Here is a 17,105-nt window from a genome sequence, read left to right as displayed (position 1 = left end):
AGATTGTTTGACAGCTGAGAATTTAGGGTTTGTGAACAGCCAACAAATGCGTGTATTTCTCCATTTATTCCTGGATCAGCACCCAAAATAAATCAGTTGGTAATACCGGTCATTCTTTTCTATGCGTCTTTGCGACACAATTATGTCCTTCAGCAAGAACCAACTAGGCCAGCAAACACTTCTGTTGAAACATATTTCCTCGCTTTCTCAGAGCGCAAGCTCCGAGGCTCGCGTTCCTGCGGCGAGCGTCGGCGTCGGCGGTGTAATCGAGCGAACGAGCGCAGTGATGGATGAAAGAGCTAACGCGTAGCTCAGCGCAGATGAAAGAGGGGAAGAGAAAAGCGTAAAGGAGGGTGCAGCGGAAGCATGAGGCCAAAAGCGGAGAAGGCTATGGTGAAAGCGTGAGACGAAAAGCGTAGCGCGACGACAACGGCTATGAGATGGCGCCAGAGTAGCACGCATCGTTTTCGAGGTTTATCGGCGGTGGCAGCGGCTGGGAATCGCAGCCAGGCGTCACCCCCGCGCGGGCTCTCACGTTCTCCAGCTTAGCGAGGCAGTCATGCCACAGACAGCCCGTTTGTAAGGTGCTGCACGACACATATCGTCCACGCCGGCCAACATATCGCTAAGTGAAAACACTTATAGAGCTGTGCTCAAATTTCGCATTAGGGAGTATCGCAATCGTCCCTGAATTTTTTTCACTTTGCAGGGCAACAGCATAAGTCTTCTTGCAGCCCACCACCACCACTGGCCTCCGACCCTGATGTATGCTGTGGCCCTGGGCATGGCTGGTCGGTGGTACGCACCATGTGATCATGGTTACATGTCGAGTACGGGGCCCACTGGCTATTCGCTCGGCAATAAATGCGGGGGCGCGTGCAATCAAGGGAAGCTCCTGCGAGAGCATCAGATCACCGAGATTTCCCGGGTATGCAAAGACTGCTGTTCGTAATACTGACAGATAGCAAGGAGAGCATAAGGGAAATTGTGTTCAATCATAAAATTAACGAAATCATAAATGAAAGCCGATTAAAGAACAACTGACCACGTGTGGGGCAGGAACACAAGTCTTCGCATTAGGCGTGCGACGCTCTTGCCTTATGAGATGAGGTAGCGCCGTTTCCGCATCCACTTTCTGAGATATTTATTAAACCAATAAAGGGGGCTAGTTGGCGGACGCTCATGGTTATATCGCGCTTAGGTTTACACTGACAATTTTAAGCGAAGGACAGGACGTGGACGTACGTAGCGCAAACTACCAACTGTTTAATACTCTTAAAGAACGCGCTTATATACAAGGAGATATGGCGCGGAGGGGCGGGCATATATAAAAATATATGACAAGGTGGTGACGACATGTGATCATAGTTCGGACCAGGCATGTATCGTTCACCTGCACCCGTTCACCCTGGCAAACTCGACCTCAGCTTCGATAAGCGCGATGCAAGGAGTGCTTACGCACATCTCTTTTTCTTTAACTGTCGCAAGCGCCTGCCATAATTCTCACTCCGTTTTTCTATTTTGGTGTGCCAATGACTGTGTTGCTTTCTAGCAGCGGAGAGCATTTGCATTGTTTGCAGTGTGCATCCAAATTGCTTGGTGCTGTAAGAAGGTGGCACGTGTATTTGTGCACCCGTAACCTATCATTTAGATAACGTCCAGTCTGCCCAATGTATACTTTCCCGCAGTCTAGTGGAATTTGGTAAACCACTGAAGTAGCACATTCCACGTACTTTTTCACGTGCCAGGGTGAACGGGTGCAAGTGAACGATGCATGCCTGGCCCGAACTATGATCACATGTCGTCACCTTGTGATATCTTTTTATATCCCCCCCCGCGCCATATCTCCTTGTATATAAGCGCGTTCTTTAACAGTATTTAACAGTTGGTAGTTTGCGCTACGTACGTCCACGTCCTGTCTCTCACTTCAAATTACCAGTGTAAAACTAAGCGCAATATAACCATGAAATGGATATTTATGTTTATCTACTGGAACTAGAGCTACGCTTCTTATGACATGACTAATACAAATCGGGCCCCTCGGTTTCCTTTCTTCTCGTTCGCTACATAGTGACGGTCTCGAATCCTGCAACATTGACGCCTTCAGGTAGCACGTGCGGTTTTATAAACCAGTTGGCTTCCCCAAAAAATTCGTGTACACGGAACGCCTGCGGCAGAAAGGATTCTCCGCATCGGGCGCCAATGCTTGTGAGTGGTGGGGCTGGCTAACAGTCCCAGGGTTAGATATTGTAGATAAACCTAAATACCCCGGAAAGGGGATGGGAATAAATGAATGAAAAACTTTATTTTCCCAAAGTAGGTATACCGGCGAAGGTGGAGCCCTCAGTCCAGGGCCCCTGTGGCCTTTGCCATCTTGCTAGCTCTGTCGATCAGCTTCAAGCAGTACAGCGCAGCCTCCCACTGTTCCGGTGTCGGTGTTTTGTGTACTGGCGCAACCTTTGGTTTTTGGCAGGCCCATGTAACGAGGTAAAGTGTTGCGTGTTCCCCGCATAGTGAGCATTTATTGTCATATGTTGACGGATAGATTTTGCTGAGCAGACTCAGATTGCGGTGTGTATTAGTGTGCAGTTCACACCAGGCAACCGCCTGTTCTCTATTAAGGTCTTTGTGGGGAGGTGGGTAGATCCTCCTTAGGGCTGTGGTTTTCTAAAATTGCTCCATAGCGTCTGGTGACTGTGTCCGGTTCCCCGTCGTGGTGCGCCCCCCGTTTGGCGTTTGCACCGGCTTTGGCTTCGGCACGCTGGTTCCCTGTCACAGTCTCATGACCTGGTGTCCACGTAATGAAGCATCTCGAAAAGGTGATTTTTCTCGTCTTGAGTATGCGGATGACCGCAGTGGATATGCGTCCACTGCTGTACCTTCTGCACGCTTCTTGCGAGTCCGTAAGTATTGCTGTAGCGGCCTCTTCGTCCTGTTGAGTGATGGCGAGTGCAATTGCCGCTTCCACAGCCTCTAAATAGTGTTGCCTTTGATCGAGGCGCAATTGATTTCTCTAAGCTGGTGATCAATAACGCTGACTACCGCCCCGGAATGTTCTTTGTATGTGGTCGCGTCGACGTATAACTCGTCTTTTCTCCCGGCGAAATATTTGTTGTGTGCTTCTGATCTTGCCTTTCTTCTGGTCTTGTGTATTTTAGAGTGCATGTTTCTCGGTATCGGGCTGATCTGAATGATCTCTCGAATCTCTTCAGGTATGCTTTCCGTGCTGTTAATTTCTCTGCAAGCGTCCCTCATGCCCAGTATCTTCAGCGCGTTCCTGGCCGTTGGAGTCAGCATGAGTCTCATTTTCTGCGCGAGAAAGTGAGCTTCAATGTGTTCTTGCACTGTGTTGTTTATGCCCAATTTAACAAATTTCTCCGTCGAGGTGTTGACCCGCAGTCTGAGAGCGCATTTGTAAGCTTTCCTTGGGATTGCCTCTAATTGTTCTTTTTCCTACTCGAGCGGTGTTTGGTAGGGGACACTGCTTACAATCCTACTGACCACGAGGGCCTGCATTAGGCTACATGTGACCTCTTCCTTCATACCTCGTCGCCTGTTTGAGATTCTTGCAAGCATCCTCGTGATCTGAGCTGTAGTGTTTGCCAACTCTCTGATTGTGTGATCCACACGACAGTTGATTTGTATTCACATGCCAAGGATCTTAACTTGATACCTCCGGAATCTTCTTCCCCCCTATGAAGATGTTTATGGAGTTTTGCAGATTGTATCCTCTTCTGCAGATTCTGAGCAGCTCGGATTTCCCCGGGGAGCAGGTAAGTCCGCAGTGTTCAGTGTATGCGTGGACTGTATCTGCTGCGCTCTGCAGAATGTCTTGTTTTTCTCCTAAGGATTCCTTGGTCACCCAGATTGTGACATCGTCGGCGTACATGGCATGCCTGAGTCCTTCAATTTTTTCGAGCTTCCGTGCTAACCCGATCATAACAATGTTAAAAAGCGTGGGGGATATCATAGAGCCTTGCGGTGTTCCCTTTTTGGGCATGTTGAAGTTGTCAGTCCTGAAGTCTCCTGTACCAATTGTGGGGGTTCTGTCACTAAGGAAAGCTTTGACGTAGTTGTGCATTCCCTGCCCGCAACCTACGTTGCTGAGACCCTCCAGCACAGCCCTATTGCTTACATTGTCGAAGGCGGCCTTAAGATCGAGTGCAGGCAATATATTTTCTCCGTATTTCGGAATGGTAGTAAATACCTCCTCCTTAATCTTCGGGAGGATGTCTTGCGTTGAGAGGCATTTTCTGAATACAAACATAGTATCTGGCATGAGCTCGTTATCCTCCAGGTGGGTGTCCAACCTCTGAAGCACAATTCTCTCGTATACTTTTCCCAAGCAGGACGTTAGCCAAACGGGTCGCAAGTTTTCCAGGCAGGGAGTCTTTCCGGACTTCCGAATCATTACTATTTCCATATGTCCCCAGTCGTCCGGGATAGTATCCCGTTCCCAGTGTTTATATACGAATTCGGTAAATCGTTTGATGGAGTTTTCGTCCAGGTTCCTTATCATGGCGTTGGTGATGCCATCCTTGCCTGGCGTGTAGATCTTTGTGGCAGACATCACAGCGTGTCTCACTTTTTCTGTGGTGATGGGTTTATCTAGAGCGGCATTTGCTTCGCCGTGTATGCCAAGCTGGCGTACATACAAGATGGGAAAACGGCGCCGCGGTAGCTCAAATGATAAGAGCATGGCACAGGTAATGCGAAGACGCGGGTTCGTACGCCATCTGCCGCCAAAATGCTATTTCCTTCTTGCATTCCCATTCAATTGCGATCGTTTATTTCAATTAACAAGTACCCATAATTTGCTTTATCTTGTCCTTGGTACCTTTAATTTCTTAGCTTCTGACTAATAAAGAACGGGCCCCTCAGAATTCGTTTCTTGACGGTTCTAAAATATATATATATAAGTGTGTGTGTGTGTGTGTGTGTGTGTGTGTGTGTGTGTGTGTGTGTGTGTGTGTGTGTGTGTGTGTGTGTGTGTGTGTGTGTGTGTGTGTGTGTGTGTGTGTGTGTGTGTGTGTGTGTGTGTGTGTGTGTGTGTGTGTGTGTGTGTGTGTGTGTGTGTGTGTGTGTGTGTGTGTGTGTGTGTGTGTGTGTGTGTGTGTGTGTTCTGCGTTCAAGTGCTCACGGCCTGAATCTTCTTTATTGGAACACACTAACCATGGACTTTGGGATCGCACAGGAGTGATAATTTCTGTAAAATCTATATATGTATGTCTATATATATATATATATATATATATATATATATATATATATATTATCGATATTATTATGGCTCTGGTACGCTCACACTGTTTTTGGTGTGCTGTAAGACACAGACTAATTTTTGCGGTCACTGTTGGATTGAACATTCCCAGATGATAGCGAGCAATCTCTCCGAAGAATTGAACGAAGTGAAAGCCATGTTCGTTTGCAGATGTTGCGCTTCACAGAGGCCTAATGGAAATTTTCGGCTCATTCTTAATCATCTGGGCCTTCGCGCATGGCCATAAATCTCTACTACGAAAAAAAATGCACGAGGAGACAACTTTAGTTTCTTACGGCTGTGCTTCTTTGCTATTTACCAAATATACGTTTTGCCTGCTCCAATACTTAGTCTCCTTGTTATCCCAACCAGTAAGCATGACAAGTAGCACAGCGAAAGAAGACCTCCAGAACAAAGACAAAGCCGTCGCACTCACTCATTTTCATTACGCCTTGAAAAAAAAAAATTAGGGCCTCCTACGCGGCTGTGATAAAGGCCGTGTGCAAGTCTTCAAAGGCGTAGACATAAGATTGATCCAGCACAGAGACTCTGAGCGGGAGTTAGCCAATTATGATCGCTGTTTGCATCGATTGAACTCTCTAAAATCATCAACCTTCACGGCTGTAGCGTCGGCAGAGTGGATGAGAGGTTGCATTCTGGAATGCCAATTTGTTGGTGTTGCCTTCCGCTCCTTATGGCCTGAATCATCTTTCTTTGTAACTTGCTAATCATGGATTTTGGAATTGCAACTACGGATCTTGACGTACACAGGGGCGGATACCAAATAAACAATGGTAGTAAAACCATAAAAGCTATCTTTATGATACTTCCCCTGAGCTTCAGATAGACAGCACTTCAGGGAGACAGTACTTCAGATTCGAAGACTACGAAGGGTGTCACAGCGTAGCGGCCATTCATGCAAGGATTAAAGACGGGTTGCCTATTATTCTATAATGCCGCAGCCTCACGCTCCTTACTCTGACATAAACCTCACCTCGCTTTTAATCAGACTTGCACCAAAAAAGAGGACTACCCTCTTTTATTGGGTAGGCCGTTATGCGCACTTTTCTTGCAGCACTTACTTCCTTGTGTCTGACTGCATTTCCATTCTCTGTTCCGAAGAGTAGTGCACTTATGTTTGATTGATAGCGCAGAAAAAAGTCTCAGTCACAAGTAAGGCTCGTGTTCATTTTCCGTCGTGGACACTGCGAGCCGTTTTAAGGGCTAGTATACTGTTACGACGTCCAAAACAATAATCTGCAAGCAATCTGCATAGGTATGGCTTCATGAGGACCACAATATAGAACTAGATATTGTGGTCCTCATGACGCCACATTGAACAACCACCGCCATTTACTAGTGGCTACGTCTCTGCATTGCTGGGCTGTCATCTGCGCTATCTTGACCGCGGCGGTCACATATTTTAGCGAGGGTGAAGCGCAAGAACGCGCTTGTACTACAATTTAGTTGCACGATAAAGCGCCTTATTTGCGTAAATTATTGTGTTATCCCCGCTATGGGAAGTTTATTAATGAGATCGAGATTTTACCATGTACCTGAAACCCCAGGATTTATTTTCATTTCAGAAAAAAGAACAAGTTAGACCGCAATTGACCGTCTAGTTGAAGTCAATGAAAGACAACGTCTCCTTGTACGACGTGATGAAGTCAGATCGGGGTGTATGAACCACATGATTTATTGAGAGATCCGCGCGTAGAGACACATTTGGTCGACGTTAATTAGATGTTGAATCGCTTGAATTTTATCATACGTAATCATCAACACTCTAATCGTCATCGTTGCAGTAATCGTCGCAGTCACCCAGTGGTTCCAGCCGCGCATGCATATTTACATGAGGGGCACATATCCTGCGATGCATACCCGGTAAATCCAGAATCCCACGCTGCACTTATGCCTACTCTGCGCCGTCTTCAGAATTGGTCCACGGAAGAGGTAGAAACTGCTTAAAGAGCAACACGCGTCACTGAAAGCTTGTACTAATTCACAAAGAACGATATATTTTTTTTTTAATTGTCGACAACGCTTTTACGGACACATGCTGCAAACTTTATGGAGAGAGCGGGCTGCTCTTCTGCCGATTAGTGATGTGGTACTTGCAAAGACGGTTAACAATTGGAATTATTAGAGTGCTGATTACCGCCGGACATATGTGCGCTTTATACAATATATTGGGCTACGTTTTGTTATAATCTTTCTTTTTTATTTTGTGGGAAAAACATGAATATTAGGGAATATAGTTTGGAACGCTGTTAGAACTCAGGCAACGGCTTGTGCCCGCATTCTAGAACGGGGCAACTTCCAGACTTGCGCCTTTCCGCTCATATATATTAGAGTGTTTCAGTTGAACATTTACGCTCAGACCGCCATGCACTCGCAACAACCACAAAACCGCTCCGCGGGAACGCGTGTGCGCTTGCGCACAACGCTCGTGCCAGCATGCGGAACAAAGATCGTTTCGCACTCGACTTACAAAGCCGAGCGTGTTAGCGCGGCTACTTCGATTCTCGATCATTTTGCATCCGAATTGATAGCGGGCCGCCTGCGTCTCGGAAAGACGCGGTTATCAGGTGCAAAATCTACGCGGTTCTCTGCAGTGCCTTAGCGCGTGAAATCTGAGCCGAGCGCATGCGGTTCTCAACTTGAAGTGTCGATTCCTGCTTTTTAGGGAGTGGTGTGAATTTTATTGCACGATCCCTATCAAAACATCGTGTGTCCCCTGTTCAGTAATCCTGTTTGTTATTACGTGATTTGTGTTGGAACAAAAAAGAACTATGAGACAGGATATGTCAGATTTTGTGCTAGGGCTGTCAGATCTGTGCTCACAAGTTCCACAAATCATTGCGTCCTTCCACAATAGGCCTGCTCGCGGCCTCCCTACAACAACTCGTTCTACGAAGACAGGGTGTTCCAAGCCCGCGTTACGTACGACATCACAGCAGGATTGGTCTTCACCTATGACAGCCCTCGCAACCTTCGTAACAAGGTGAGACAAGCCCATCATGCCCAAACAGCAGGCATGTTAAGAATGAGTTCAATTTTCAAGATTATGTCTGCTCGCATTAATGTGTGAAAAATTATCAATTTTCTGGCAATCACGCGACAGTAAAAATGAACATTACTCATTCCCTGTGCACCTGTTTCTTGTTAAGGTTTGAAGCAAAGGTTCTTATTAATTACATAATTATAGAATATAAGAGTGATAACGGTAGTACCAAATTGAAACAGAGGCGAAGTTGTTAGTTGGCTAGTGAACGAGTCATGTGTTGTGTAAATACGTGTGGTTCTACACTGCCTCTCCATATAGCAAAAGAGAAATTTGGTAAAGATTTACGCCAGTGACCTCTTCTATTAATATGATCCTTTATAGGGAAACTCTTGCAGACTTTCCTGACCATAGCTGTGGTCTTGCCATATGTATATATATATATATATATATATATATATATATATATATACCACAGGAGAAGTTACTTGCACTTCGTAATCGAATTAAATAAGTGATGAATTAGTCATAATTACAGTGGATTAAACAAAAACTTGCCTCAGGCGTGGAACGATCCCATGCCTTCGCATCATGCAAGCGATGCTCTGACCAACTAAGCTACCGCGGAGCCGTTTTTCCTTCCACTTTCTTGGGTATTTACGTTTTACTACTAGAACTAAGCTTGGGAGTGTTAGTCACAAGCCGCCACTCAGAAATCTTGGCGGCTGATTTGGAACATCCTTTCTGCCCCTGGCGTCGCGAGTACGTGATCCTTTTGGGTGAAGGCAACTGGTCAATAAACCCACGCATGCTACCTGAAGGCATCAATGTCACCGGGTTCCAGACCCTCGTTTTGTGATGAACGAGAAGAAAGGGGGTTAACCAAGGGGCCCGACTTTTATTAATCATATCATAAGAAGCCAACAAACAAAGGTGCCCAGGACAACGCAGGGTAAAATAAACGCAGTATTAATCAATAACTAGATTAAATAAACAATAAACAATGACAGTTAAAGTGAATGAAAAAATTCACTTGCCGTTAGGTGGGGAACACTCCGACGTCTTCGCTTTACGAGTGGCGCAGCTGGCTAACTCTCCCGATGTTATATTTAGTGGTAAAACATAAATGCCCAAGAAAATTGATGGGAAAGCTCGGTTGGTTTGACCATCATGCACGTAATGCCCAGTCGTAAGACTGTTCCCCACCTGCGTCAAGGGGCTCTTTCATGCACCTTAGTTGGCCTTAAATATGTGTTTGTTTAATTCACATACTAAGTACAAGTAATTTCCCATATGTTGTCTTTGGTGTCTTCGTTTGATGGCTTCTTATGATGTGATTAGCAAAAATTGGGCCCCTTGGTTCAACCACTTTCTTCTCATATATAATCATATCAGAAGAAGTCAACAAACTCTGACACCAAGGACAACATAGGGAAAATTACTTCTGCTTAATAAATGAAATAAAGAAACGATAAATTAATGGAATATAAAGTGGATGAATAAACAACTTGCCGCAGGTGGGAACCGAACCCACAACCTTTGCATTTCGCGTGCATTGCTCTACCAATTGAGCTACCGCGGCGCTATGTTCCCATCCACTTTCTTGGATATTTGTGTGTCCTAGTAGAACCCTGGGAGCGTTAGCCAGCGCCACCACTCACAGACCTTGGCGGCGGACGTGGAACGTCCTTTTTGCCGCAGGCGTCACGAGAACGCGATCTTTTTGGGTGAAGGCAACTGGTCAATAAACCCACATATGCTACCTGAAGGCATCAATGTTGCAGGATTCGAGACCCTCGTTATGTAATAAACGAGAAGAAAGAGGGTTAAATCAGAGGATCATATCAGAAGAAGCCAACAAACACTGACACCAAGGACAACATAGGGAAGATTACTTGTGCTTACTAAATGAAATAAAGAACCGATAAATAATGGAAATTAAAGTGGATCAAAAAACAACTTTCTGTAGGCGGGAACCGAACCCACAACCTGCGGCAAGTTGTTTTTTCATCCACTTTAATTTCCATTCTTTTATCGTATCTTTTATCGTATTCATACAAATCGAGCCCCTCGTTTAACCCTCTTTCTTCTCGTTTATATATATATATATATATATATAAAGGTTATGCGATGGAAAGCACGAAGCGGATTATAAAAAATGTAAGCTGATGGCGTATATCCAGCACGTGCTCTGCATAACAAAGGATTTGTTCCTAGATTAAATGTGAACATACGTGGGCTTCCACGCCTCTTTAAACCGCACCAATCTCTTATTGAAATTGGGAAGTATGTTTATCACATTCCTTGACGTAATTTTTTTTCTGATTTACACACACTGCATGCGCCTAAAAGTTCTTGGGTAATCCACCAGAATTGGCATGTTCTAATGTGTACGTCTCCTACATACAACATGTACGTTTCCTACAACAACATACAACAATCTCAGCTCACGTATATCTCCAAAGCTCACCGATCTGTCAAGAAAATGGTTAATTCTGTTTGATAAATTATTTGATTTCATTCACTTTCCTTGATTCAACGTTCAGTATGTGGCACTGGCGGTGTGGCCTCATTCTTTGCCAGTCTTCCAGTATTGGCGGTTCGGACCATCACGCAGGAGCTGGAGAATCCCTGAATGTTGCTAGACACGTGGCGTGCTTTTCTGGGCGTACATCTGTCAGCATATAATTGTTCGCATCACCGTTACCTCTCAAGAATTTAGGTAACTGCTTCACTCAGGCTTCGCTTCGCATAGATTTCGACATGCGCTGCGCAATTAAATTTTCTACATAATTGCCCAGTGCATCCACAACCGGCATCCAAATACTTTCACTACGAGAAATGCACGCCTTCAAGGAAGTAATTCCATTATGCATGCGAAGATTTCATTGTTTACTTCCCACGTGTTGTGTTCGTCTCGACGGTCGCTTTCTACATCGGTAAAGTGGGCCCGTCGCGCAAATGAAATAATGAAAATGCGGACACTATCAGACACGCTGCCATAGGAACTGAATCCATACGCGAGGCAGTGTTCTCCGATGGCTCGTTGGTCACCTGTATCACGTGGCGAGGATGTCGCCTCTGGCCACGTTGGCGGTCTGGCACGTGTTCAATAAGCTTCAAACCGCGGTGCAGATGAATGTGTGTGTTACGGCGATGCCAAATGACACAAGGCTTTCTGCGATCAGAAAAGAATGTGCAAATTTTTTTTTCATGGAGTCAGAACTAAAATCGGAGTCATCATCCGTCTGTGCATGCATAGCATTGAACTGAAATGTTGCAACGAAGTTAGCTGCTATTATAGTGTTGTCAATAGTATAGTGTTATAGTGTTGTATAGTGTTGGCTGGTGCAACTGAAACAATGTTCTGCGCTACTAACTTCGCTGGCCCTCTGAATATTTTTCTGTGTAACTGCACACTTTGGCGGCCATTGCTATGCTGTTGAACACCCATTAGGGCTCTTTGGCCGATAGTATGAAAACAATACCTACGGAGCAGTTTTATGAATATATGGCTCTTATCCTCTATCATATCATATGCTTCCCATCGCAAAGCGTTGCAATTACGCACTTGCTCCTGTCGCGGACCCACTTCTCAGGTTTAGAAGTGAAGCAATTCTTTCGGAAATGTGTAACGTAATTTATTATCGTGCTCAGCTATAAGGCACTCGACTTGACACAGACAGTGACCTCTTACGAGTTGTTGTCTCGGGGATGTTAAATGCAGCTCTGCAAAGCCAAGACGAATGCGACGAACGTGAAATACACTTTTGCCGCCGCGGACATCCAGCTGGAGGACCCCAATGGTACCTGCGGCTACGGGCCATTCCCTCGGCTCTACATGCTCAAGAAGCTGGCGGCGTTCTTTGCTGATAATTACACGTCTGCCGGTAGGGAGGGACAGTGCCGGGCGGTCACCTATTAATATACGCTCAATTGTTGCTATCTGCTCATGCTCATAGAAAAAGAAAAGCATTCTGCGTAAGTAAATTAAGTGATATTCTACATCTTCTTCTGTCCTTTCTATTGTTGTGGCGGAAAATCTGTCCGTATGTGGGATATGGGGGTTTGGCATCATGGTGCACGCAGAAAATCCACCGGTTTTTCTAATGGGTCGGGATGTCCGGCGGCCTTGCACACGGTTACTTGTGGCAGTTCGCATTTGCAATAAAGACGTTATAAATATTTATTGTAGCATGATCTCTGCCAGCCCCTTGCTTAACCAGCGACGGCCTTATTGAAAAGCCACCGCCTTGTCTAAGGGAAGAAGCCTAGAGCTGCTGCCGGGTACCTACCTAAGAGTAGACGAGCTACAAGTGCGTTGGCGGCCTAGTGTCTGGCCGTTATCAAACTTCAACGCTTGGAAAAGGGCCTTTTTTTCGCAACTTGAGTGCGTTCTCACCTAATAGGTGCACTGGGAAACAGCATGCGAAATTGCCGAAGAGGGCACGGGCAAGAGAGACAGACAGACAAAGAACTTTATTGAGGTCCTCAGGGGCTAGCCGGCAGAGACCCGTTGGTGTTCGCGGCTAGACTATGGCTTCTCCAATGTCAGTACTGGGAGGCCAAGCCTCTCCGCTCTTTCACATGCCCTCTGGACGGCCGCGGACACATTGTCCACGCTTGTCTTTCTTTCTTTTTTGGTGCTGCTGTTGTGGGTTCCTTTTGTTTACATAGTAGACTCCACTTAAACGGAACTCCAAGAGTCCGAAAACGTGCTCATTTATCTTTAGTTTTCTTTAGTTTTCTTCAGGCAGAGGGCATAAATATTACCAACAATACTTTTATTCACAAAGTTCCCAAACGTTTTTTATATTATTCTGATTAAACAAGGAGACTCTGAGTATAATACTGCAGCTTCTTTCACGCAAGTTTTAGGAGCATGCATAGAAGGATTCCCAATATAGCTGCATACTCCTCGTACTCAAAATAGAGCGCCATGTTTTCAAAGGCATCTTTGTCATCTGGTCCGCAGCAGTAACATGCACAATAACAGAAATATATATTTCTTTGTTATTGGAATGATGACCTTCCCCACAAGCTGCTCCTATAATATTTTAAACTGTCTCTTCAGAGCAGGTAACGAGGATATGGTCAGGGGGCTCTTATTGACGTGGTGAACGAAGCAGTAGTTATTGCCTACTAGGTCCTATCGCATCCATTGCTCTCTTTTTTCCTTGACTATTACTTGCCTAGCGAAGTCCGTGTGATTAAACAGCATTATATTCTCTACATCATTAATTTGACTTTACGTTTTCGCGACTGCCCCACCGAATAGATTTTCGTCTTTTTATATAGTACTACTATTCGATATCTTTGTCAGACTTATCCTGTTGCATCTGTAGATAAAGTGGATGGTATTTCGGTAAAGATTCCGTTTGACCGCAGTTCACAAGAAGATTAGTTCTTTTTATCTGGCATTTCCATTTAAGCCAGTTTCAATTTCCCGGGGTCCACTGCATCTATAATAGTATTTGTACAGATGTTCTAATTGTGCCTTTGACACACTTCCGTTATCACTAATAGAGCCATGACTACGTCTTCACCAATCTCGCCGTTATGTCTCTATTGGTACAAGGAATCTACGCAAAAATGTTCGCCAGTTCACACAGATCCACGAATACATTTTTTTTGTCGGCAGCATTGCAAGACTAGTTCAAGAGCACTATGTGCAAATAATGTCAACGTCTAATATGTGTGATCCTTGCCAAATACTCAAGCATGGTATATCGTGTAAAAGTAAAAACATATAGTAAATACGTGCACGTCTTTTACCCTCAACATGCATGAAGTGTTTATAATAGTTGTACAGCCTGCCGGTCCAGTCGATAGCTAGGGCATAAGTCGAGACACACTGTAGCTAAAATTAACGTAACGAGTGCACAGATTGAAATTTCTTCCGCTCAGTCCATATTTGGCGGTCGTTTAAGGTGAGTATCACAATGATGGGGTTCCAGGATACATGCTTCCGGGAGCTTGGTTCTGAAACAACGGGAACTGCAGGAAACCAGGACGACGTAGGCATCGGAGTGCTACTTCCGCCGTTTGCGTGCAGTATTTACCTGCACACAGTATAGCTGCTACTAGAGGGAACTCTGGCGCTGATATCGCTGGGAGGTGAAAGCAAGGCGGTTTACTCGGCATGGTACTTATGGGCAGTACGTAGATTCGCCTAAACTTCGTTCTTCTGGCTTCAAATGACTATGTAACTTTGCAAATCGATAATTTTCAGTAAAATATCTCGTATTGAATTCAATATCTCGCAATATCCATATGTGTGTACGCATGCGCTTGGCTTACCGTGCTTATAAAAGATGCGGATAAAGCCTACCGTGCTTGTAAATGCGGATAAAGCCTATAAAATGCTGCACCAGGAACGCTTTGGGTCACAACCACGAAGAATACGCAAATGGGTGCACTATCCGTCGATGGCAGCGTAAGGTAACCATCACAAGGCCATTGTTATCTGCCGTCATCTTTGTAAGAGACTTCGTAGTCGACGGCCTCTGTCTTCCTATTTCGGAGATGCAGCAAGATGCCGCCCAGAAGTAAGCAGGGAGGGATGATGAGCATAACACAAGTGACAACGTACATTGAAGCGCACAGATAGCGCTGACGTAAGTTATAAAAATTTATTCCGGGTTGTGTGTAACTTCGACTTGGGCGTTTTACTGCTACACTGTGAAATATAGCGCACGACTGAAGGTATAAACAGTCACTCTGATGAGCATTTACGCATTTGCGGTCCTCCCATTTAGGAAACATTTAGTGCGTCTAGCAAGCCTCACAAAGCCGACGCTGGTGGGAATGAGGGTGTTGTAGGGGATTGCTTTGACAAAGTGTTCTTTATCCCTCAGGCTGGTAAACAGTATGTGGACTATCGACACCATCACGTCGTAGGTCCTCACTGACGCTTATTTGGCGCTATTGCCTCACGAGAAAGGTAAATAGTCGCCTGATGATGGAATATATTCATTCCGAGAATTTAAGTGGTCTAAAAATTTGCTAATCGCATTCGGTTTGTTTTTTTTTTAAAAATATATCAGAGGACCTTTCCAAAATTTTGATAATAATTAACGCCTCAGTAAGTAATCATTCACTTGTAACAATGCATGTTCCCTCATGGGTTTGATGTCACCACCAAATCAGTGTTGCGTTCAACCAACGTGGAAGCTGTATTTGTGAGTAAGACACCTGTCTAAGCCACTTCGCAATCCTTTACAATTAAAATACATGATACCGTGGCATATAATTTGATGTTTCCTTAGGGTGGCTCTTTAAAAATAAATATGTGCAAATGCGAATATCAAGTCATTTATGTTGCACGTCTATATATCGTATGTTTTTCCTCATACAAAAGTTGGACTAAATAGAAGCCCAATACCGACATATGCTGGCTCCATACAATCATGTAACCATGCCTTGAAAATTACACGCTTGAAGTTAAGGCAAGCCATTAGTTAAACCATCGTAGCTAAGGAAACCTTCCATTTCTGGCATTGTTGTCCTTCTAAAAAAATGCACAATTGTTCTTCTGCTCACCTGTCCTGTGTGTTTCCTTCTTTGTCCTTTGTTGTTTGCGCGGTTACATGATGCATACCAATATCGACCACCAACTAACCCGCCCATCCCTGTTGGAAATAATCCACGCAATTTTTCATTCCTTAGGTGTTCCTTCTTACAAAGTCAGTGGTTTGCGAGTGGCACACGCATATCACAGTGCCGCGAATGAGCAGGATGAGTTAGGGGCTTTTTGCTGCGGCCAGATGTTACTGCTCTATCTAGATTATATGCACCTAAATCTGCTGTTGATTGATTCATTGGAACCGGTTTCGCGAATAGAGTGCAACTGAAATTGTTCCCAGTAGCCTTGTGGGCATCACACTACGTTCGCTAGTGAGAGGTTACTATAGGAGGAGGAGGAGGAGGAAAGCACTTTATTGTGTGCCCTGCGAGTTGGTGGGGAGGGCCAAAGGCTCTGTCTAGGTGACGGCTAGGAGTTCGTGGGTCCTGGCGGCATCCTCGGCCCGCTGGACGGCCCATAATTGATGCTCGAGGGTGGGGCTGTGCAGCGGGGCTTCCCAGCTCGTGAGAAGGATGCTGCTAGAGGCCGCGTTTTCTTTATTGTTATTTATCCGTCGGTATTCCCATAATATATGATCCAGAGTGGCTCTGGATTCACATGTTTTGCATTTGTCTGTAGGATATACATCCGGATATATGATGTGCGAGAGCGCAGGATTCCGATACGTCCTAGTTTGTAACTGCCGCCATCCGACAGACTGTTTTGTTGTCAATTTTGCGTGATGTCGCGAGAGTATGCGCCTCTGTAACCTATAATGTTTCGTAATGTCATTATATGTTGTCTTTCGGTCCTCCCACTTCCACTCATTTACCGCACCGTCACGTCCGGAGGGTGTCGGGGCGTCACTTGCGACTGCGGCTCGGTCCGTAAGCCCTCGAGCCGCGTCGTGTGCCGCCTCGTTGTTGCCGTCATCCGCGAGGGTGTGAGCGGGTGGAAAAAAGAATAGTCGACGACAACGACTTCCACCCTGACGGCCAAACTATTATTGAAGGACTCTTAAGAGGAGCGAAGGGGCCCTTTGCGCAGCCCAGGGGGAAGGGGTTGCAGCCCTTAGGAAGATGCCGCTGTAGCGTTCTTGACAGCCCGTTCTTGACAGCCCGTTCCCGGAAGGTGACTATATATTTCAACACGATAGGCCGCCGATCCACACTGCTCGTGTTGTGCAAGAACTGCTCGAAGAACGCGCAGTCATTCTCCTGGAGCGGGCGCCCCAAACCCTGGTCGCTAACATCACTTAAAATGTGGGGGCTCGTTGA

The 17,105-nt window shown here is 45.5% G+C and overlaps 1 protein-coding gene across 1 annotated transcript; it reads left to right on the top strand.

Moving 5' to 3' along the window:
* Positions 1-714: 714 nt before the first annotated feature.
* On the top strand, positions 715-12,409 carry LOC129386559 (uncharacterized). The gene is made up of 3 exons (XM_072287552.1): positions 715-928; positions 8,139-8,264; positions 11,992-12,409. Exons 1-3 carry the CDS (start codon positions 764-766, stop codon positions 12,187-12,189), a joined length of 489 nt encoding a protein of 162 aa, XP_072143653.1. The 5' UTR covers positions 715-763; the 3' UTR covers positions 12,190-12,409.
* The last annotated feature ends 4,696 nt before the right edge of the window (positions 12,410-17,105 follow it).

This window comes from Dermacentor andersoni, chromosome 4, assembly GCF_023375885.2.
Source record: "Dermacentor andersoni chromosome 4, qqDerAnde1_hic_scaffold, whole genome shotgun sequence".
Classification (NCBI taxonomy): Eukaryota; Metazoa; Arthropoda; class Arachnida; order Ixodida; family Ixodidae; genus Dermacentor; species Dermacentor andersoni.
The sequence above is the reverse complement of the archived record's forward strand: the minus strand, read 5'-3'. Positions and strand labels throughout refer to the sequence as shown.